The 23442-nt window shown below is 33.0% G+C and overlaps 2 protein-coding genes across 8 annotated transcripts; both read right to left on the reverse strand.

The window, feature by feature from the left end:
• Window positions 1-4247: 4247 nt before the first annotated feature.
• LOC101211977 (xanthine dehydrogenase 1) lies at window positions 4248-17538 on the reverse strand. 3 transcript variants are annotated; one of them, XM_031883476.1, is made up of 15 exons: window positions 17151-17534; window positions 16850-16994; window positions 16155-16254; window positions 15950-16058; window positions 14089-15594; window positions 13132-13374; window positions 12472-12786; window positions 11298-11537; window positions 10380-10664; window positions 10039-10260; window positions 9786-9947; window positions 7385-7519; window positions 6069-6305; window positions 5167-5340; window positions 4248-4629 (listed from the first exon to the last, which is right to left on the reverse strand). In XM_031883476.1, exons 2-15 carry the CDS (start codon window positions 16983-16985, stop codon window positions 4387-4389), a joined length of 4107 nt encoding a protein of 1368 aa, XP_031739336.1. In that variant the 5' UTR covers window positions 16986-16994; window positions 17151-17534; the 3' UTR covers window positions 4248-4386. The 3 variants fall into 3 exon arrangements, with proteins under 3 accessions (XP_031739336.1, XP_004139029.1, XP_031739338.1); XM_004138981.3 differs by having other exon boundaries at window positions 16850-17003; window positions 17151-17533; XM_031883478.1 differs by lacking the exons at window positions 4248-4629; window positions 5167-5340 and having other exon boundaries at window positions 6121-6305; window positions 7385-7494; window positions 16850-17003; window positions 17151-17538.
• Window positions 17539-18421: 883 nt separating this feature from the next.
• LOC101212218 (pentatricopeptide repeat-containing protein At1g08070, chloroplastic) lies at window positions 18422-22315 on the reverse strand. Of its 5 annotated transcripts, XM_011661832.2 has the most exons (3): window positions 21762-22315; window positions 19878-20662; window positions 18422-19772 (listed from the first exon to the last, which is right to left on the reverse strand). In XM_011661832.2, the coding sequence occupies exons 2-3, from the start codon at window positions 20152-20154 to the stop codon at window positions 18601-18603; spliced, it is 1449 nt and encodes a 482-aa protein (XP_011660134.1). In that variant the 5' UTR covers window positions 20155-20662; window positions 21762-22315; the 3' UTR covers window positions 18422-18600. The 5 variants fall into 5 exon arrangements, with proteins under 5 accessions (XP_011660134.1, XP_031745768.1, XP_031745752.1 ...); XM_031889908.1 differs by having other exon boundaries at window positions 18422-20383; window positions 21772-22315; XM_031889892.1 differs by having other exon boundaries at window positions 18422-20436; window positions 21772-22315.
• Window positions 22316-23442: the final 1127 nt, after the last annotated feature.

The following is a 23442-nucleotide window of genomic DNA, read 5'->3' on the forward strand; positions in this document are numbered from 1 at the left end:
TGAATCATATCCAAAATTAAATTTATATAATAAAGTTTGATAAACTTTATATTAATAATGTATCACTATACATTAAACTAATTCTCAAAGTAAATTTGAACATTTCAAATTGCAACCAATATAAATAAATCTCATTACTCTTTACGAGCTAAGAGGGGGCCTAATGGACATACAGATCAGAAGCTACAACGATATAAGACTAATTGGCTAAACTCATTAATCAATATTCGTTAACTGTGTGTACACTTCATTAAAGACTCACAGTTGAACTTTTCTCACTATAGATATATTTATGTGTCCATGGATATAGACCAATGACAGTAAGTTAGTCCATTTACGAGTGTTCGTAACACCAGTTGGGTCAATTTGCCATTTTATCTATGGGTTACGTTTAATCTTTAAATACTAGTGCTTCTCTAATGAACAATCTGTTTATGATCCTACCAATAAACAAAAACCTTCCTCGTGCCATAAAGAGGGTAAGGGCTCTTTGTTCAAGTCTTGAAAACACTATTTATGGGGAAACTCATCTATTTACCCTAAAGTAGGGAATGAGTGAATTTCATCTTGTGTATTTATGTTTCCATCTCCCCACTTAGTCTTGTCCTCAAAATGATAAGCTTATTGAGTTGGTAATTTGGTCATTCTCACTCATACAAATCAAAGGACAATCCCTTGCGAACAAGAGTTCATAATACACTCAGGATTAAGACTAAGTTATTTAGGTCATCCTAGTGAAATAAAAATCTAACTAGTTAACAGAGTTACATCTAGTGGTTACTATTTCGCGGTTCAGTCTTATTTCATAGGATACCTTCACTCGCCTGTCAACTACATGAACGCGTTGGATCATTGTGTTTGTATCAAATACAAAGTGAGTCATATCCATAGTGTTACCAGGATAAGGTATCCAACATTATCCCTATAATATAGATCATTTAAGTTGATCTCGAACATTGATTCTTGTATGTATCTACATACTGTTCAAGACTCATTAAACGACTTAGGATGTTAGTTTATTGGATTTAGGTTATTAAGACAAAACTAATAATTTAATCAATAACAATTATTAAAATAATAACATTTTATTAACAACGGTCAATGGATTATATTTACAATCTATATGTTTTAGAACATAAATCCTAACAGTCACACCATTGAAGTATCAAGTCACAAAAACCAAAATAGAGGAATGAGGCACCAAAGGTCACTAGTTAGCAAAATTAATAAAGATTTTCATATTGGAGTATTGTTGGTTAAGGTAAGTATACACAATAGTTATTGGAGTAATATCAGAAATAGCTTATTTAAAAAAATTTATTCAATAAATAGTGAGCAAATGATTTTTGTGCTTGACGGATGCATATTAATTGTTACTCATGGAAATTGTTTTGCCCTTGTTTTATCACGTGAAGATTAAGGGATGATTGTAGAATTTATTTTTACTGGTTTTTAACACGTGCGATGCACGCGATATTTATGTTTCATTTTTATTTCATTGAATAACTTGATTTTTTTCTTCGCAACAAGTTTTTTTTGTTAAGTATCTCCATTTTCAATTGATTAATTTTTCTCCCAATTGTTGTTTAAGATTAAACTCTCATAAACAGTTCTTAAAATGCTATATGATTGTTAGACAATTCTACTTTGTAACTGTTAGAAAAATAAATTTAGTTTTCCATACTAAATTACGTAAACTTTTAGAGAAGAAAGTTGATGAATGAATAAAAGGTACAAATTAAGAGAATATGACAAACTAACTCAAAGTTTTTTTTCTTCTTATATACGTACATATTTATATATTCTTAAGGATATCAATTGATGAGATTTTTTTTTATAAAAATACATCAACTTCATAAATCACATACTATCAATTAAGGATATATTTTTCTAATTTCTATTGTTGTTTGTATTGGTATTTGGATATGCTTTCATTTTTATCGATCTTTATGGATTTCTTGGATCAAAGCCAACAACTTCTCGATTTGATTAACCTAACCCCTAGGTGGGTAGATTGATTGAACAATTGATGACTAATGAAGATGTTCTAAAGTGCATATTTTATGTATAAATTGTATTTCGATGAAATGTATAAAAATTTCAAAAGATATATTTTTAAAATAAACACATCCATAAAAGCATGAAAAACCAAAAAAGAAAAAAGATTAGAAAGAACATGAACAACCCACGAAAACATGCAATGAAATTGAGATATTTCTTCTTATTTGAAATGCTATTCAAATTGTGTGCAAATTGATATAGAAAAAGAGCTTTTATAAGCATCCATATTTTAAAATTCCTAAAAGTTCATTCATTGTATTTTGTATAAAATTTAATAATTAAATGAATTATTAATTATTTTCCGATGAACTTTTTGACTTCCTTAACTATGAAAGTGTTACTTAGTCACAACTTTTTGAGAATTTCTAAAGCCTTATTCATTGTATTTTATGTAAGAATTAGTAATTAAATAGATTATTAATTATTTTCATTCATAAGAGGAACTTATTTACTTATTTAACTCTGAAAGTGTTCCTTAGTTATAACTTTTAATTTTCTTCTGCCGTTAAAAGTTGGAAAGATTTTTGATTTTATTAAGCTATTAGTTATTCATAAGTTACTATTATCCTAATCAATTCGTAAAATACTCATTTTCTTTTTAATTAGCATAAAATTAAAAAAGGACAACATTGTCATCTACCTAATTAGAAAAGCTACTCCTAAAGAAATGTCAAAAATGAAAGAAAAAAAAACTTTTATATATACTATAGATTATATTTCATAATCCTAGATTGGCTTTAAAATTAATAATTAATAACTTATGGTTACTAGTATAGCGATAGGTAAAAAAAATACGCACACATATTTCCAACAAACTTTTTTTTCTATTTAAAAATTTATTATTCTAATAATTTACTTTATTTGTATTTTATAATATGTTAAAAATATTTTAAGAAAAAAATATGCTTTAACAACATAATGAAAAATATGATATACTTATTTAAAAATATAATTCAAAATGTTTAGTTTGTGTATATTATATGTTTAGTAAAATGGTTAAGCCTTGATGTTTTTCAAAATTTAGTGTTCAACTTTATAATTTTTAAATAAATTAACGTATATATTATTTATATTAGTGATATTTTATAACTTTTGTGTTTCTTAATTTTTTTTTTTACAATATAACAAAGATATTGATTCACTTCTCAAGTTGATATTTTGTTAGGGAACTTCTAGTGTTGATATTAAACCCATAAAAATGTGTAAATATCTACCTAAAAATATAATACGAATATGAATGAAACTATGAATAAATATTATGTTTTTGTTTGAATAGAGCAGTAAATTTTTTTTGTTAAATTGCAAATTTAGATTATATGGTTTGAACAAAGTTGGAGAACGTTGGTAGAAAATTTTAAAACGGATGATTTAACCAAACAAGATTCTATTTCATATTTTCAAATATGTATTCGATAGCAAATTAATTCATAAATTAAAATTTAATTCAAATAACAGTTTGGAATGTGTTTGGTACAACATAAAATTTATTTATGAAAATAAATTATGTTAAAAAAATTATAATTACTATTATGTAATATTATATAATTTATAAAACATTACATAATACATATTATATTATATTTGTAGAACATAAATGGAGTTTATAACATCAGATATTGTTTTTTCAAAAAGAAAGAAAACAACATGACATTACTTTTCTACATGTTTTGACTATTTATTTACTATAATACTTCATTTTAAAATTAAAAATTGAAAATTTAGAAAAAAAATCATGACTAATTCAAAATGGCAATAAAAGTTTAAAAGGGCAATAAAAGCTTCAACTTTTTAGAGTTTATAGTTAAATAAATTCATTGAAGGTTAGATGGAACCAAAGATTCAATTTTATGTCAGATTTATCTTTGAATTATTTTATAAATAATGAATGACTTATTTAGTACAAAGTTGATGTTAGAATTTGAGGGAAAAAAAAGGTAAATTACTTTTGGTAAATTTTTCATTTTGACAAGTGTGCATCCGAATGATATGATGATTTTGATGAGAGATGTAAAACAATAAAAGTGAAAAGAATTAAAACGTTTATATATTTACTTGAATATTTTCTTTTAATTTTTTTGTTTTAATAAATTTTCAAAAGTATCCACCCATGAAATTAAGGCCTCTAACATTTTTATGGAAGTTGATATTATCGATATCACGCCCAAGGATAGGGAAGAGCAGTCAGATTGTGGAAAAATGAAAAAGATATATTTGGCTTATAAGTTATAACCCAAATTTATTCCAAAGTTTTGTTATAAATACACATGAAAATATTTGTTCTGCATGGTTTCCTAAAACATTAGGACTAAATAATATACAACTACATTATATGCTAAGCTTGGGACGGAAATCCAGACCAGCAAATGGCGTAGTGAATTCATCCAAACAAGCCATTCGGATTCGCTCCGGTGTAGCAGGATTATCAAGAGGAAACCAATCGTCATGCCCCGATTCTTTCCTTGCAGCGATTATGGCATCCTTGATTGCAAAAAAGACGGCAGAGGCCAAAAAGAATGGAGGTTCTCCCACCGCTTTTGATGAATGAAGGGCCTTCACATTCGGGTGACCCTATCGATTATTAATCGCAGTGATTAGTATGCAAAACAAATGCATCTGATGAACCACAAACATTAAACCAAAGATAATTCAAACAACATCAAAATATAAAGATCACAACTGTTGAGCCGGAGCTTAAAATGATGGGTTACAATAAATTTGATCTTTTAAGAATATTTTAATACTTTCATACACCTTGTGAGCTTAGAAATTTGTAGGATAGTCAAGAAGTAGAAATCAATATCGATAGTAACCGAAGAAAAATGGTATTATTGCCAAGGCTCGAACACAAATCTTTATGCTATGACACCATATTAAATCTCTAATGAAGCCAAAAGCTTGAATAATCTATTAGAACGTGTACTCAAGTATCATGATGCATAATATTGCATCTAAGAGTAGTTTAACATTAATGTCAGAAATGTGAAAAAGACTTAGTTTCCAAGAACGAATAGCTATTTCTCTTTTTAGTGCAAACATTTTTCACATTTAGTTGCAACAAACAAAAAGAAAATGTGAGAAACAACGAAAGAACAGAAATTAGCGTACCTTCAAAAGAGAAACATTAAATTTGAAAGGGACATCGTTAATTGATGGAATTTTGTAACTTCCAGGTCCAGCAGTATACAAAGTACCAGGGGGAATCCATCTATGAGCTGGATCTCCCCATTTCAATTCTTCTAGAGCTACCCAACCCAATCCTTGTACAAATGCACCTTCAATCTGTTGAATAAAGGAAAGGAACAAAAGAGTTCTTCTAAGAGATTCTGACAACACATCACATCTACGATATCAAATAAATTTATATTTTGAGAATGTAAACTGAACAGTGAAGTCTCAAGCACCAAAAGGAAATAACAACTTTGAAGATTGAGTCAAATAGGATCAAATAAGAACTTGAAATTGCTACTGAATTGCTGTCTATCCTGTCGGTTGCTTAGTATCAAACTGCATTTTCTTAGCACCATAAACTAGCAACGAATTTATCAACAAGTTTATCTCTTTCCAAGTAATTAAGGATATACCTTATAGCATTCTCCTCTAGAAAGAGAGAAAATCTAATCAAATATTCAATACTAATATATAAACAAACATAGATTATGGAAAGGCTGCGACAGAATGCATCTAAAGTATATCAATAAAATAATAATGGAAGTTGGTTGTGTTTTTTTATGTTTTTGGGGAGTGAGAAATAATAGAATGCTTAAAGGATTAAAGAGGAACTCTTTTGATGGTTCCTTGTGAATTGTGATGTTTCTCTCAACTTTGGTTAAAAGTTTCTTTAGTAATTATTTGCTAGGTTTCATTTTGTTAAATTGGAGGCTCTTCCTCTAGGGTGCTCAGTTTGTTTATTGTATTCCTTTTTTTTCTTTTCTTTTTTTAACTCAGTGAAAGTTAGCGTTTTACCAATATATTAACACTAAAATGGAAGAAAGGAAATTCAGTACTACCTGGCCAACGTCAATGGCTGGATTGAGAGAATGTCCAAGATCTAGGAACACATTTGCTGACCGAGTATGAAAGTCTCCAGTTAACGTGTCAATTTCTACTTCCGAAAATGCAGCACCATAAGTGAAATATCTGAAGGGGATTCCTTTCCCAGTTGTCCAATCAAACCCGATTTCGGGTGTTATAAAGAAACCATGAGCAGATAGATCGATCCTTTGAGCGTAGCATGCAAGTGCCAGCTGAAAACAACGGATGACTATCACATGATGTGATATCAAAATTGAAAACAGAACAACGAGTAGCTGGATATTAAAGAGAATTGCAAGTGAAAGAATTGTGCCATTTAAAACAAGCAATCAGTACAGTGTTCCAGGTTTGCAATTTTTATTTTATTTCAACTTGATTCCCAAGCCTTGCAGCATGTGATTGTTGTAGAGGTGCTGGTTCGTTTGGATGTGATTTAGATATTACAAAGCTCACATACTACCATAATATTTGTAAAAGAACATTGAAAGTGCCCATTTTTTCTATTTCCCATATACACGAATAGATACACTACCATATATTAATAACTAATGGGTTTCATGAGCTATCTATACATTAGCCGTTCTCCATTATACATCACAACCAGCTGCTTCGTAGTATTGACAATTAAAGCATCATGACTATGAATAAACACTGTCATCAAATGATCACCCACCCAGAATTAAAATAGTTTCTGCTTAAAACATACAAAGGATCGTTAAAACCACAGTACAAACATTTCAAGTGGTAATTAGATGCTGCAATCCAATTATAAACTATTTGTAGGATAGATGTGTTCAACAGAAAAATCTTAAGACACTGTTCTGGTAAGGCTTTGTTTTATCTTCATTGTTTCTTATTTTCATTTTTAGAAAAACATTTTTAGTCATAACCGGTCTTTATACTTTGCTTCACAAATTTAAGAAATCTGTCCTTCAAAAGAATTTTAAGAAACATTCCTAAAGTTGTATACAATTTTTGGAAAAAGAAAAGGCTTCTTTTTACTATTTTTCAAGTTTCTAAAACGTAAAAACATTTATTTCATCAATTTGACCTATAAAATATATTATAAATATAAAAAAATCAAGAAAAAAAAATGAGATTACAATCTTGACCATTTTATATTTTAAAAATATTTTGAAGTAAAAATAATTATAGATAACGAGACAATAGAAATGGTTACCAAAAACATTTTTAATTCTATTTTCAATAAAATAAAACAAAAAACCTAAAACAATACCAAACATGTCGGTTCTTTTATCCTTTTTCACCAAACCCCTAGTATACACAATACCTCTGCAAAAGAGCTGAAATTATGCTGGGAAGCAATAGGTTCCATCCTTGCCTTGATTTGCTCACATGCATCCAAAACTGCAGCTCCATACATATCAGAGCTGGCAGAAGCTGCAGTAGGAGATGCATTAGGAACCTGTTTGCATAAAAGAAAAGGAGGTAAAACAAACCATCCATCAAACATACCAGCACTTTCTTCAATGTAAAATTAATATAGGTCAACTAAAGGCTTAAAAATCAAATGGAATGGAGAAAAGATTCATCTAGTCAAAATATTTTGAAATGCTATTGATCTATCAGGAAGTACAAACTTGCATTATAGTAACAAACTTCGAAGAAGTAATACTGTGAAGTATAGAAGATAGTTCCAGGTGATTCAAGAACCTACATACCTACCAACATTGAGCAAAAGTGGCAATATTCCGTGATTAAATTTTCAAGATGCAGCATTGTGGAACTTAGGAGACTTATGAACCAAAGTTCTTTTAGGCTTCCCATTAAGCAAGTATATGGAGGGGTAGAAAGGGGTTTTCACCCTTGACAAAAGGGTAGTTGTGGTGCCCCTTTGTTCTGACATGGCTGAGGTGAATGTTAGTATATATTTGGGTGTTTTGTGCTAGGATTAGTTATCTTAGTTTATGTGTTTTTCTGTGGATGAACAGTAGTTCATCATAGAGGGTACAACCCTCTTATTAGGCTGAGTTCTTGAGTACATCTTTTGTGCTGGAATTCTATCACTTGATGTGTGTGTCTTGTGCTTTTATTCCTTGTTGACTTCATGAACCATTGCAATGGTATTAGAGACGTTCGAAACTCTGGGGAGGTGGAGCAAGATGACACAAAAACAACTGAAAGATAGACTTGCAGCGACGAAGGCAGATATTGCAGCTATCAAGCAAGAGATACAGAGGATACCGATGTTGGAAAAGACAGTGGAGAAAATGCATGCTATGTTAGTTGAGATGTATGAGGATTGACTGCAGCAACAAGCATTGTCGGAAGTCATGAGGACAAGCACAGGGAAGAGAAAGTTAAGAACGGAAGATAAGCTGGACATTGAGGAAGGAACAGAAGAGGGAGAGACATCCCAGCTCAGAAAATCTGTAGCAAAGCAGGATCAGATCAAGTTTAAAAAACTTGAAATGCCAATGTTCAATGGGGATTATCCAGATGGATGGTTCTACAGGGCAGAACATTACTTTCAACTACATTTGCTGAAGGAACAAGAGAAGCTAAAGATTGCCATCGTGAGTCTGGAAGGAAAAGGGTTGAGCTGGTTTCGATGGGCCGAGAACCGCCAAAAGTTCAAATCCTGGCGAGTGCTGGGAATTCTAGAGAATGTTCTTACCAAAGGGAGCTCTGCAAGTGCTGGGAATTCTAGAAGAATAAGTGGGTTGCTTAGTAATTTGGGGGGTTTACATTTCTAGGTTGCCAATGAGAGGATGATAGACTATGCTCATATTAGGAATTCACCTCTTAACGGGTGGCAAGGATTATTCAATCTAATATTGGGTTTTACCAACTCAATCAATCTAGTAGCGTAATTCTACTTTTACAAAGTTTCACATCGTTTTAGGAAGCGACACAACTTCAGTCTCAAGCTCTCTGACTATTTCCATCTCTTCCCCATTATTTGTTGTACGAGATTATTGTCATAACTCCTAGTTTTCGGTTATTAATCCCAAGAAAAAAAGGAAGAAGGATTGAGGTCCTATTTTAGTCTCATTGTTGTCCATGTCCATGTTGTATAATCCAGAGTCGTTACTAGAAAATTTCCATGGTCCTTGAGTCCATTTTGTAACATTTCTCAGTTCTCTAATGATTGATGGTTCTAATGCCAGGAAATAGCATGCATATAACTGTGATCCAAGAATCCAGAGAGAGCGTTTGCAAAGCCATACGGAAGATTGATAAATATTTTATTTCTACTCACTTTTGAGAGTAAAAGTTAGAGGCGTTTGCAAAAGTAGCAAAAAAAATTTATGATAATAGGGTCCATGTCACTGCATTTCCTAAATTGCAAAAGTAACAAATTTAAAAGCGGATAGCTCTCTAATAGCCATTTGATAGCTCTCTGATAGCCGTTTGATATATCTAATTACTTAACATATTTGACATATTTGCAATATGCAAAAAAGAGGTGCTATGGACTGTTTTTTTCTAAATTTTTTTGTCATTCTGATGCAATTTTCCTAAAACTTAACGATGAGATGTCTCACAGAATTTTCTGTGATTGGGAGAAAATATTGAAAATAATATTTCTACAAATCAAACTTGTGTGAACTTATGGAAAATATAGTTGGTGTTTAAGTGAAATTAAGTTGAATTTTCTGTAAAATGGTATACATTGCTTAAGTATCCACCGAAAAAGGTATAAATATTACAAATAAATCCCATATTACCTTGTCCGTACTTGTCTCTGATATGAAGACAGAACTTAGAGGAATATTAAAGGCAGAAGCAGCAACCTGTGCAACTTTTGTATGCAATCCTTGGCCCATTTCAACACCTCCATGCGTAACTAAAACTGTCCCATCAGTATAGACATGAACCAGAGCACCTGCCTACGGTCAATAAAATGTATGAGGTCAGACTTCTTATGGATGAAATATTACCCAAATAATATCACGGTATTTTCAGCAAGTCTTTTCCCACCTGGTTCATTAGCTTTAGTGTAAATGATATGCCAAACTTTGTAGGAACCATAGCTACACCACGCTTCCTCCACCGATTTTGGCTGTTAAATTGTTCAACTTCTTTACGAGCATTAGCAAAGTCACAAGATGTCTTAAGTTGATCCCATAGTGGGGCCAGGGTAGAGTATTCAACTTGCTGACCATAGTGAAGCATATACCCCTCGCCTTGGAAATTGATTTCCTACATAAATATAGCGTGCTAAAGTAATGGTCACTGGGACAAGAGAGCGACGTTAAGAACAATTATCACTATTATTAACAAGATACCACAATAATAACAATCACCACTATGAAACTTACCCTTATCTCTTCCGGGCTTTTCTTGAGTTCAACAGCAATTCTTTGAATCCAATTTTCAGTAATAAGCATGCCTTGAGGTCCACCAAATCCACGGAAAGCAGTATTACTAGGAAAATTTGTGAAACAAACCTTTCCCTGAATCCTCACATTTGGTATCTCATATACATTATCCGAGTGAAACATAGCACGTTCAAGGATAGCAAGAGATAGATCTAATGAATTTCCACCATTGTTGTAGATTTCCAAATCAAGAGCCATCACTTTTCCCTCATTTGTGAAACCAACCTAGGTCAGTTGTTAAAAATCTTATTGTTATATGGTTTCATAACATTTCAATCAAAGAAAGGATACTTGCAAAAGCAAAAGCAACCAATTGATATGTTAAGAAATTATATTGACTATAAATCATCGACTAGGACGTCATGTGTTCAAACTTCTATTATGTCATTTTCTCATTAGTTAAAACTGATCCTCATTGGGCTTCATGTTATTTGTTAAACCACAAATCAGGGGAGGAGTAAAGAAACTAAATTTTCCGTAGTATCAGCTTGTGCTATTGAGTATATTGTTTGGTGGTTATTAAACATGATCGTTAGTACTCAATGAGATTAAAAAAGGCCCTGTCTTCTCCCTCTATGATTCCAAAATTCTTTCATATGTAAAAGATTTAAAATTAAAAAAAAAAGGCATTGTCAAGCATTTTTGTTTAACTATATGCCTAACCAGTTTATTGAGGAGGAAGTCTCTCACTTTTTCATACTGGCTGGCTGTATATTATGGTCCAAGAAAGAGGGAATGTTTCTTTCGAATTATATGATACAAGCAACATTGACCCCATTCACGTGCTTATTTCCCCAACTTCGTAAAGATCAACATCAAATTAAAATCCAACAGTTAATTCAGAGTGTAAAAGAACACCTTATACTTTCCAAGAAAGCTATGCCGTTGCCCTGTAATCATCATGTCTGTATCCCTGTCTAGTGTCAACTTCACGGGCTGATTCAACAAAAATGAGGGGACAGATGCTGCCGCAGAATACACAGCTGCTCTTGTTTCCTTCCCCCCAAATCCACCACCAATGCGTTTGGTCTTGCAAACTACTTTGGACATTGGAAGCCCAAGAACACTAGAAACATACTTCTGGTGCTTTTGAGGCGCCTGCACAAGGAAAATTGGGACAATAAGCTTAACTAGAAAAAGTACCAAATAGTAATATTTTCTCTTTAAAAAACTGAATAAACATCTTAAGAATGGACCAAGAACAAGAGCATTGAAGCTCAAACTGTTGGAAGAAATTGAAGACTAAAGGTAAAGGAGGTAAAAATCCATTAAAAAACTAAAATTCTACATCTTTATTTTAAAATAAATAAAAATTCAATACATTATATATAAAAAAAATATATAGCAGAAAGGGAAACCTATACAAGAGGTACTCGTTATATCAAAGAGAGTTATAGTGCCTTTTTTTCCTTTCCTTTCCTTTCTCTTCTCTTCTCTTTTCTGTTAAATAATTCAAATTTCTGATTGGTTGTAAATTTTCAAATGATACAAGGCTACCACTAGTGCCCCTTGTAATAAAGTTCACAAAGAAAATTAGTCAATCAAACATAGTTTTCAATGACTCAATACCATGTATAAAATGTTCAAACCGAAAACATAAGCAATGAAATACTGCAGGGGGGGGGCGTCTAGAAACAAGGTCATTTTCATCATGCTTGTTGGTGATATATAATTAAGCTTAAGCTGTTGGATGAATTGGTGGTTTAATATGGATATCAGAGAAGGTGGTCCAGGGAGATCCTGTGTTCAAGCACCTGCATTGTAGTTTCCTCTCCAATTAAAAATCAATTTCCACTTGTTGGGCTTTTCAAATATTTTGAGCCCACAAGTGAGGAAGAGTGTTGATGATATATAATTAAATTTGCCTTCAATCATAAGCTTAAGCTTTTGGATGAATTGGTGGTTTAATAATTCTTATATATATCATTATATTTCTCTATTTCAAAGAGGCTGTCAGAACCCATCATTCTAAAAGAGTGGTATTACGTCGCAAAAACAGGGGAAAACATGCAAGAAAGTAACACTACCATACTTGTGTTGATGACACCAGATGAACTTCATTACCAGAATCCAATGTCCATACCACACTACTATTTGGCTCCAAGTAAAAGTGTTCCTGACCTCCCACTTGAACTTCACCTTCAATTATCTTATCACACTGACCTGATTGGAAGCAAAATTCCACATCCCCTTTCTTCAAACACTTCTCAGTGTTGGGATGGAAACTGTTAGCAAGGATAGCATCCTCAATTGATAGTATAGCAGGGAGCTCCTCGTATTCTACATGAACCTTTCTTGCTGCTAGTTTTGCATTTTCATGAGTATCAGCAACTACCACTCCTATAATCTGAAAAAAAATTGTATTTAGTTCAGAAAAGTTAGAACAGAAAAAATTAAATTGATTATTAGAAACAAAGTACTCAGCATTTAGAGATAGTGACAGGTAAAAGGATTGCTGATGGGAGTCTTATGAAAGTGATTAGATACTAATTGCACATTTTCTCTAATGGACACTGGTACAATTGTAACAACAACAACCATCCCAATTCAAGGGTAGTTATTTCATTTTTTCCTATTCATTATTACTGTTTTTAGGGAAGAATAAGGTTAGGAATGGCAAAGAGAAGAAAAATATCATATTAAGTCATAAGTCATGGTATAGTTAGGAATGGCAACCTAGAACAAGCATTACCTGTCCCACGCAAGTGACAAATTCTGATGCAAAAAGTTCCTCGTCATGAATAACTGCCCCAATCTTATTATCGGCTGGGACATCTTTGGACAGGAAGATGCCGGCAAAACCAGCAGATTTTCTGGCTTCCAAGTCATCTATGCAACAGATGCGAGCATGGGGTTTCTTGCTCAGAATCAAAGCAGCATGCAAACCATGAGGAGGTAAAGGTATGTCATCTGCATATTCTGCCTCTCCTGTGACCTAAAATTATAAGTACTGTATCAATATTAATCTCCGTGATATATTCTACAAAATCAACCAAGTTTGTTATTAATCGATTTAAGTGCATTGAGAATTTAGTCAGTCAACATGTCTAGAAAAACCAAGCAATTACCCTCCATTACATATTTCTTCTTTTTTTTCTTAAGAAAGATCATTCCATAAATTAAAACAAACAAAACAATCAATTCAAATTCGAAATTAGCTTTCCATCCTGGTTTCACTTAAATAGAATAAACCAAGAAATATCTTCATGTTTTTGAAGTAAAATAAAAGATGATCCTTTACATAACGCCTAATCTTTTATGTTATGTGAGCATGTTTATGTAATTTTATATTGTTCTAGAAATTTAAATGACAATAAAAATAAAAATTTACTATGAGTATGTATCAAAGATGATCAATATTTTATGACAAAATGGTACAAGTGCATTGGTTATGTCCTTCCAGTGCAAGGGGAATGAGTCTAGAATACTATAAAGCCACCTACTGCAGGTAAATAAATTGTAATCTGCGTTCCCAAGGCAATAATGCAGTAATTCTATAGGACAATAACTCTATATCGCAAAAAACATTCATGCAAAGTAAGCATTCTGTTATTATTAAACAAGTGACCGTGGATGTATATCAGATGTTGGAAAGTTTTGTATGCATTTGGTTTATTTCTATAATATAAAGTGATACACTTTTACATACCTGAAGTCTAGCAGAAAGATGAACCTCAGGATAGCCAACAGCCGTCCCATGTTTTTTGATCTCATAGTCTTGACTTCCAATAACATGTGGCCGTTGAAATGACTTTACGGCCGAAAGATGCGACAATGGAACTTTCTCCCCGATAAGACTATGTCTCTCCATCTCATTAGAAACCCAAAGATAAAATTTAAAGAAGAAGCTTAAAGTTAAGGATTTCCGAAACTCCACCATACCTCCGGGAGCATTTTCCTGCAACAAAATATCTTCTTCTAAGACTTCCAATGCATTCTTGAGTAGCATTTGATCCCAGATTTTCCCAATTAGATACTCTTTAGTCCTTATTGCAGAAAGTGATAATGGAGCAACCCCACCATAAGCGATGGATGCATCTGAAACAACCAAATTTTTACCTTCTTCCTTAAGAAAAACACGCATACCAGCATTTACAATGGCAATGTCATCATCTCGCCTATGAGCCTGCTTAAACTCCTTCACATACTCAAAACGCCTACTCCATGGTAAGAATACAGAGAGTAAGAATTCATCATTTGCCAAATCCACTTTTCGATATCCCAGGAAAAAATTTTCAGCCAATGTTGTTCTAATCTTTCCCATGCAATTAATAATTCTGAACTTTGCCCTTGTAGCCATCCAGAGAGGGTTCAAATCTGATATAGGACTTGCTGTACATATGTTCCCACCTACAGATGCAACATTTCTTATTTGTGTCCCAGCAAACCATTTTAACTGTTCGATAAATGCTTTACAAAATGAAGTTTCATATGCAGCACGCTCCGCTGTAACCTTTCTTAGATTGCTTAGAAGTTCCGATAATCGTACGGCAGCTCCTATCTCAATGCCATCGTCTCCCACATTCATCATATTTAACTCAGGCACATGCATAACATGAACCAGAATCTTATACTGCATTTTCTTCAACCTCATTTCAATTCCTACCTCAGTATTTCCAACCAATAACTTGGCTTCAGGGTATCTGGCCTTCAATTCTAACACTTCTTGAAGTGTTGTGGGCCGAAACCATTTAATCCCATTAAACCCACTTAAAGTCAAGTAACTTAGTTTCTTTCGAAACAGCTCAGGAGGGAAAATAAGCTCCTTATCTGAGTATGTACTGCCATCAATCTCACTATAAGAAAGTGGCTCACGCTTATTGCCACATGTTATACCTTTTCTACAGTCAACCCTCTCACTCGCAGATTTAGATTTGCAAGAACATGGCTTCCCAGTTGAAGGGCAAACGAATTCATCTGTTTCACTAGTATTCAAAGAATTTGTGTATAATGCATCATCAGTTTTTGCAAAAACCCGAAAAGCATCAATAATTGGTCTGTAACCTGTGCATCGACACAAATTTCCTGCAAGACATTCTTCAATTTGCTCTTCACTAGGTGGACTTTTACTTGACCTTAATAATGCATATATAGACATGATAAAACCAGGAGTACAAAATCCACACTGTGAACCATGAGCGCTTGCCAATGACTCCTGTAATGAATCAATTTAGAGAAAGTTGAAAATCTGATTTGTAAAACTACAATGGTGGTTGAACATGGCTAGCTTAAAGTCTTCTTTGTTATTCCCAACCCTCTTAACAATGACTGAAGGATATAGCGTTTAGGGTCTTAGTCAACTTTGATACAGAATTTTAAAGGCAATAAGATCATTATTACCATCAAAAGAGAATAATTTGATCCATAATTACAAATGAAATTCAATAAAAGGATCAGAGTCTTCACAACAGAGTTAAAATTATTATCACTAAAACCAGTCTAATTTAATACTAAAAAACAACACAAATATTTAAAGCACTTGAAAGAGTCTGAAAGTTGGAATACGTTACTTGGATAGGATGCAATCCACGCTTATGACTTCCCAAACCCTCCACTGTTATTACATGCATCCCCTCTACAGAATATAGAGGAGCCAAGCAAGCATTAACAGCATAATGCCTGAAAGAAGATAGTGTTTATGCAAAGTTCAGTATGATGCTTTTAATACAATAGATTTACGAAATAATGCATGTTCGAAACCAAATAGAGACTCACATGCATTTTTTAGAATTTGCATCGTAACTAGAAACCATAACAGTGCATGCTCCACAACCACCTTCGCCACAACCAAGCTTCGTCCCAGTCAAACGATTATCTACGTCAGAAGAGAGAAAAATAACCCAATTTCAAAATTCAGAACAATAGCAGTGAGTTTCGGATGATTTTTCATCAAAGTATTTTTTAATACACACCAATCAGTGCTACTTCAAAAAGCAAATTCTAATCGTTTTTAGTATTTTCAAAAATTATTTCTCATTATCTAATCAAATTTAACAATTTCTTTGATAGTAATGTTTTATAGGCTGAAAAATTGTTTTTTCACCCTCTCAAAAGTCACCTGAAACTCACCTCTGAGTTCTTAAATGCTTTCAAAATAGTTTCAAAGTAACCAAACCAGCAAAAAGGGTTTCTAGTTAAACTTTATACCAAACTTGATCTTAAAGTACACTCCAAGATCCACAAACTCGAAACGAGGAAAAGGGATCATATAAACCTAAAGCAGAGAGCAAGCTAATTGATACATTACATCAAACCAAGGCAAATAAACAAACACTTGGTGGGCAGACAGGATTCCTCATAAATGATACATAAGAACCATTGATGAAGCAAGTTACTCTTAAACTACGACACAAAACTTCTTACCAAACTTATTAAGAGCCAAAACAGAACAAATCCAGAAAACCCTTTACCTCTAAGATATTCAAGAAGAGTTAAATGGGCTAATCCGTTAGGAAGAACTCTCCGAACCCCATTAACGTATACAATGGCCTCCTTCGGATCCTCCCCAATCTGTTCCATATCTTCTTTACTCTTCAACGATCCCATCTGGGTTCACTAAGAAGACTAGCCAAAGGTATCAAATTCTCAGAACCAAGAGCAGTTGAAAAGAGTACTTCAATGATAAAAATGATAAATAATGGGTAAGACCCACATGCCCAGAAATCAATCAGAACCGAACTAAACGATGAGAGGGAATTTTAGTATTCAAACCTGAGGTGGCGAAAACGAAATGGACTGTCTGTTCTTCCTCGCAAACATTGAAAGCTGAGCTGTACATTAACTTATCGATAAAAATTAGAGGAGCATGCCATTGAGAGAAGAAGATAAACTCCACGCCCTTGCTGACGCATAAAGTCATCAATTCCCAATCAATTGGATGAAAAAAAGGTTGCTCTTTGGTTTCTAGCGATATTAAATGGTAATTTTGTTTCGGGGTATTAATATCTTTAGTGCTTGATTTTTCGTGTCATGTTTATAAACTATGGTGGTATGCGCATATGTGTTATTGAGTCCTTGAGATTTGTTTGAACTTTGGCTCTTTTTGTCCGTATGTTAGACTTTTGCAATTGGACGTTGTTTTGTTCCTATTCTTTCAAGTGTTGTTCTCTTCCACCTCCCTGACTTTGGTTAGGTTTCTTTTTTGAAACACTTTTAAAGTCCATACTTTCCTTCACACTTGCATTCTTGTTGTTTATTGAATTTTGTACCTAACATACATTACCATCTTCATTTATTCTTTGAGATTGAATCTAAAAAAATAATATACATGAGCTAAGGTCATATTGGTAAATTACAAATTCAGTAATTAAAAATAAATTTTTGTCTTATTCAGTTGCACCTATTTCTTAGACTATAAGAGTTTGTCTAAAAAAAATTATCACTCGCTAGTTTTTCTGTTATTTTAAACCAGGCCAAGTATCCACCATTGCCAGCTTTTTTTACTTGGTTCAACTACTAATAAGAGTGAGATATTTAAAGTTTGGTTAAAATATTAATTTTATCACTATATTTTAAATATTTTTTAGTTTTAGTTCTTTACTTTCAATAAATTTTATATGCTTTCTAAAAGATAAATATTATTTAAGAATAACTACACATTTTAAAAACATATTCATGACAAAAATGACTCATTCATATTTTGATGTCCGATATACTTAAAATATTTATTTAGGTCTATTATTTTTAAAAGATTCATTTCAGTCCTCCCACGAAATTAAATGTTAAATACATATTATTGCTTTATCTAGGTAAATATATATATATAACCTTTATTATAAACAAGTGGGTGATTCAATTTTGCTTTTGTTCCATTATAGAAGAAGTGGATTTCAGAGTTAGAATTTTAGTTGAAATGATAAAATAAAATGCATGACAATGACCAATAACTCACATGCACACTGTTGCAATGTTGACATAAGCAAAAGATCAACTTTTTAAGAATCGAGTCAAATTTTAGGTGTGCTTTTAAAATGAGTCATCCATATGAAAAAATCTATTCTCATTATGGAAATAATAAATTATGAATAACAATACCCACGAGTGTAGTGGTCTTTAATATCTCTATTTGCATAGAGATATCTCAATTATATAAGCATGACATCTGTCCCTACAAGCTAGAGGGTTCAATCTTTCACCCCAACTTACACCATCTCTCTTATATTTATCTTAAAGGATACGTAGAATCGACCATTTCAATCCAACTACGTCCAGCCATTTTCTTCAACCCTCTACTTCTCATGGCAACTCGAACATCATTAGCATCATTCCATCTATCACAACAAGCATAAGTATTTGATAACAAAGCAAAAGTTCCCACTGTAACCCCTTTGCTTCCAAGCAACCATTCCCTAACTTTCTCATACTTCTTCTCATTCCCATGAAGTTGACAAGCATGAAGCAAAGCTCCCCAAACTGGGCCTTCAGCTTCCATAGGCATCTCCTTTATGAATGCCTCTGCTTCGTCTAATAGCCCAGCCTTTCCATACATGTCCACCATACAAGCATAATGCCTCATTTGAGGTGAAATATTATAAACATCTTTCATGGCTTCAAACACCATCATGCCTTGATTGATCAACCCACCATGGCTGCAAGCAGATAACAAACCAAGAAATGTTATATCATCTGGAGAAACGCCATGGACTAACATGAGTGAGAAGAGAACAAAAGCTTGCTTTCCCAGGCCATTCATGGCTAACCCACTAATGATTGTACTCCATGATACGATATCCTTGTGCTCAATAGCTTTGAAGATCAAAATCGCCATTTCCATGTTGCCACATTTGACATACATGTTAATCAAAGCATTTCCAACATTTCCATCAATTATCACATCATGCCTAGAGTTGATATATGAATGCACCCATTGACCCAAATGCAGAGCAGATATGGAAGAACATGCAGATAATACATTAACTAGAGTGGCTTCATTGGGTATAGCCTCTCCCACATGAACCATGTTTTGAAATACCCTCACAGCCTCTTCACACAATCCACTCTGTGCATAGCCCCCAATCATTGTCGTCCAAGACACTACATCTCTTTTAGGCATTTTTTCAAACAGATTCTCTGCACTCCTCAAATACGCACATCTAACATAAAAATCAAGAAGGGCATTTTCCAAAATAACATTTTCCTCATTCAAAGTCCTCATTCTAAGCCCATGTATAGCTTTCCCAAGTTTGAGACATCTAAGACTAGAACAAGCAGATAAAGCAGTGACAAGAGTAGTAGAATTAGGCCTCACATTCATGGACAAGAACTTACTCAGTGCTTCTTTTTCAAAACCGAGCTTGGAAAGACCAGAAATGATTGAAGTCCAAGAAACAACATCTGGGTCAGGGATGGAGTCAAAGATTAGAGAAGCAGAAGAAACATCGCCATCGAGAATGTAGAAATGGAGCAGAGAATTTTGGATGAAGATGTCAGAAAGATGACCTGATTTGATGAGATGGGCATGGATTTCGAGGCCCTTTTGGGTTTGATGAAGGAAGCAACAGGCTTTGAGGGCATAAGTGAAGGTGAAGTGGTTGTGGGAAGATGGGTAGCGAAGCATTTGGTTGTAGAGGAAGAGGCCATTTTCAGGGAAAATGGAGTTCACCAAAGAACCGAGCAAAGGGTTGAAAATATGGGGTTTTGGATTTGTGAGGAGTTTGGCATGGATTTGGGTAAATTGAGCAATCGAAATTGAGGGTTTCAGAGGTTTCAATGGCATGCTATTGCTCAACCATTCGTGTAGAACTTGGAAATGATGAATTGAACATTGAACCTTCGAAAAGTTAGGACTTACAACCGCCCGTATTTTCCAATACAGTTATTATAAAAATATGCATAAAACATAGCAAATGAAGCTTTTACAACTTACACACTTCAGCGGAAGCAACTTATTACAAATAAGTTCTGAGTAAAACTATCAAGTACTAAGGTAAACATCCATTGATCTCCTGCACCATACCATAAAACTTCACTTCATTCAAACTATCACCTTATCCTTTATCTGAAAGCATTTTAGAAAAAACAAAGATGAGTACAAAAATATTCAATAAGAAATTCCCATATCAGGCATTGAAATTCATTGTCTTTCAAAACTGTTGAAAATAAAAATACAAAACATTGTAGAACTCTCAATTAAAACTTGCTAGAAACAATACTTTAAAATTCAAGATCTTCCAAGCAAATAAAACTTCAACACCAAATGTTTCAAGCTGAAACTTCCAGATAGCCTTTAAAAAAAAAAAAAAAAAATCAAAACGTTCAAATAAACTTTTAGAACCTTTAATAAATAGAACTTTCATACTTTTTTTCAAATGCTAGCATTTCAATACTTTCAATCAAGCAATACATTATACAATCGACCAGAACAACAAAAATTCTGACTAACAACCGACCAGAACAACAGAAATTACTTAAGTGTGAGGTCATGTGAGTACAACACAAGCATGAATCTTGATTCCAAAGATGTATCTTCTCACAAATGAGTGTATACCGCCAATTCCAATTTTGGCTACAACAAAATACCATAGAATCCCCAAAACACAAAAATGGGCATATCTAGATAGCCCTAATTGAATCATTCATCAAAGTTTCAAATAACAATTTCAGCAGCTGAACTCATCAAATCCAAAACATGAACACTTTCAATTTAAAATCAGTCAAAACACTCTCAACTATCATTCAAAGCAATCATATATTTTTACTTGACAAATCAACTAAAAATATAACAAATACTTTCAGTTGATTCTCAATCACATAAAACGTGATTTCTAATAGGATAACATTTAAAACATCCAAAAACAAATTCATTCAATTCCAAATGGTGCAAAACATGCTCTCAAACATCCAACACCCATATTCACCCATTTAACTAATCACAACAGCCAAAACATATCTTTATCAAAATTTACATTGTGTAAGGGATGTGGAAACTATTTAGCCCGATCAACAATCCTATAATTCTCAATCCAAAGAACCACTTCCTTGAACAAATGTCAACTTTTAGAAAGCCTAAATGATAAATCTCAACCTTGATCAACACCGAGAGATTTTCAAAAGTAACATACTTATCCAAAATCCACCATAAACCTTAACTAATCACTCCAAATTAATCCAGAACTACGACCAACAAACTTTCACGGTTCAAAAAATGATCTAAGACATCTTAACCAAGTCCGAATTAGTCCAAAATGTGTTCAACCTTGTTGAATCTTAATCAGACACTTAGAAATATACCCAAACATAACAACAAACGAATTCCAATAGCTCATATTAATCTTCAAATACTCAAATCCAATTCGAAAAAGAAATTAAAGCAATAATCCTTACCGACTCTTACCGAAAAGGCTCGGATCCTTGCTGGTTGATGACCGAAAAACTGTGAACTTACAGATATGAAGCTTAAAGTAAACTGATTTGAAGCCAATGGAATAGCAATCAAAAGCTTACGTCCAAGTCGAAAAGTTGCTGCAAGACAAACCAGGTATCGAAAACGTGACGCATCACGCTGGAGTCTCAAACGGAGAAGAAAAAAATGCTTCAAAACTTGTTGGAAGTGGGTGTTTACGTGGTTGGCTAGCTCCGGTGTCGAACGTGGATGAAGAGCGTGTCGGTATGAATCGTGTGAGACGCGAAAACTGGTCGTCTGAGTCTGTTAACGACACTACTGCTCGTCGCCGGGGAAAAAGTGAGAAGAAAACTTTTTGAACAAATTATTTGAACAAATTTTCGAAAATGATGCTAAATTTTTTAGGTGAAAACTTCGATTGTCTACTTCATATCTTTAACCATTTCTTCCTTATGGAAAAGTGAGATGAGAAGGATAGAAGGAGCAAGAAGCCTTATGCGACATTCTTAAGACGAACTAGGAATTTCACACGTACTATTGAGCCTATCTTTAATTTTATTTTTAGGTTTCAAAATATTCAATTTTAGTTTTACCATGTTTTTTAAAACCCAAGTTTAATTTTGAAAACTCAAAAATAATTTCTAAAAACATTTTTGTACTTTTACAATTAGATTGAGAATGCAACTTTTCTACTTTTTAAATACCAAAGACAAAAAAAATTAAATGATTATCAAACTACGTCTTTTAACTCATTTCCTGCCATTGTAATTTATTGAATTATTCTTTCCTCTTTTTTCTAATGCCTTTTTCTTTTTGGGTGCATCATACTTGTGTTTTTCTGGTGTAAATACCCTTTGTTCAATTATAGAAATATATGAAATTTTAAACACTCCATCGATGTGCAAACATTTCATGAAGCTTTTATTTTTCTTCTACAGTGCTGACTCTTAGCTTATTTTTTAGCCGACTCTTCCTCTACCCAAATGCAAAGTGATGCATTGACCAACCAATTGTTGTTATTTAGAAAATCAAAATGTTGTTGAATGGAGTTTAAATATTGGTTTTATAAAGTATATAGTAGCTTTTAGCTATATAGTCTTTTCTTTATGAAATGTGCATAAAAGGGGAAACAAAAAGATTATATAGTTATGGAGTTATAAAAAAAAAGGTCATTACTAAAACCTAACACTCAATTAAGTAGACCATTTGGAATGGAGAGGATTATAGCAAAAAAAAAAAAAAAAAAAAAAAAAAAGAGAAGCTTCGTTAGGAAATATAGCAAATGACAAGCATAAATGTGAATTTCAATATAATATTTCACTCTTATGCATTTACATTAGGTTGATAAATAGATTTGTTCCACAGTCACTCGATATCACCTGCCAGAATCTTGTGAAGGAGCCAATTTCATGAAGGATTAATTGTTTTTTAGTTTGAAGATCTTGATGTGGCAATAACTTTCACCTCCCAACAAAAGGGTCCGTCGAAGTAAACACCATGATACCAATTTTTTTGACACTCCCCCTTGGTGCAAATAAACAATCAACAACACTAAAGTGTATTACTCAATTCTTATCAAAAGTTTTGGTAAAGATGTTAGCAACTTGCTCTTTGTAATGTATCTTCTCCAACTGGATGTCTTGCATCAAGACTTTCTCTTCA

This window comes from Cucumis sativus, chromosome 1 (genome assembly GCF_000004075.3).
Source record: "Cucumis sativus cultivar 9930 chromosome 1, Cucumber_9930_V3, whole genome shotgun sequence".
Lineage (NCBI taxonomy): Eukaryota > Viridiplantae > Streptophyta > Magnoliopsida > Cucurbitales > Cucurbitaceae > Cucumis > Cucumis sativus.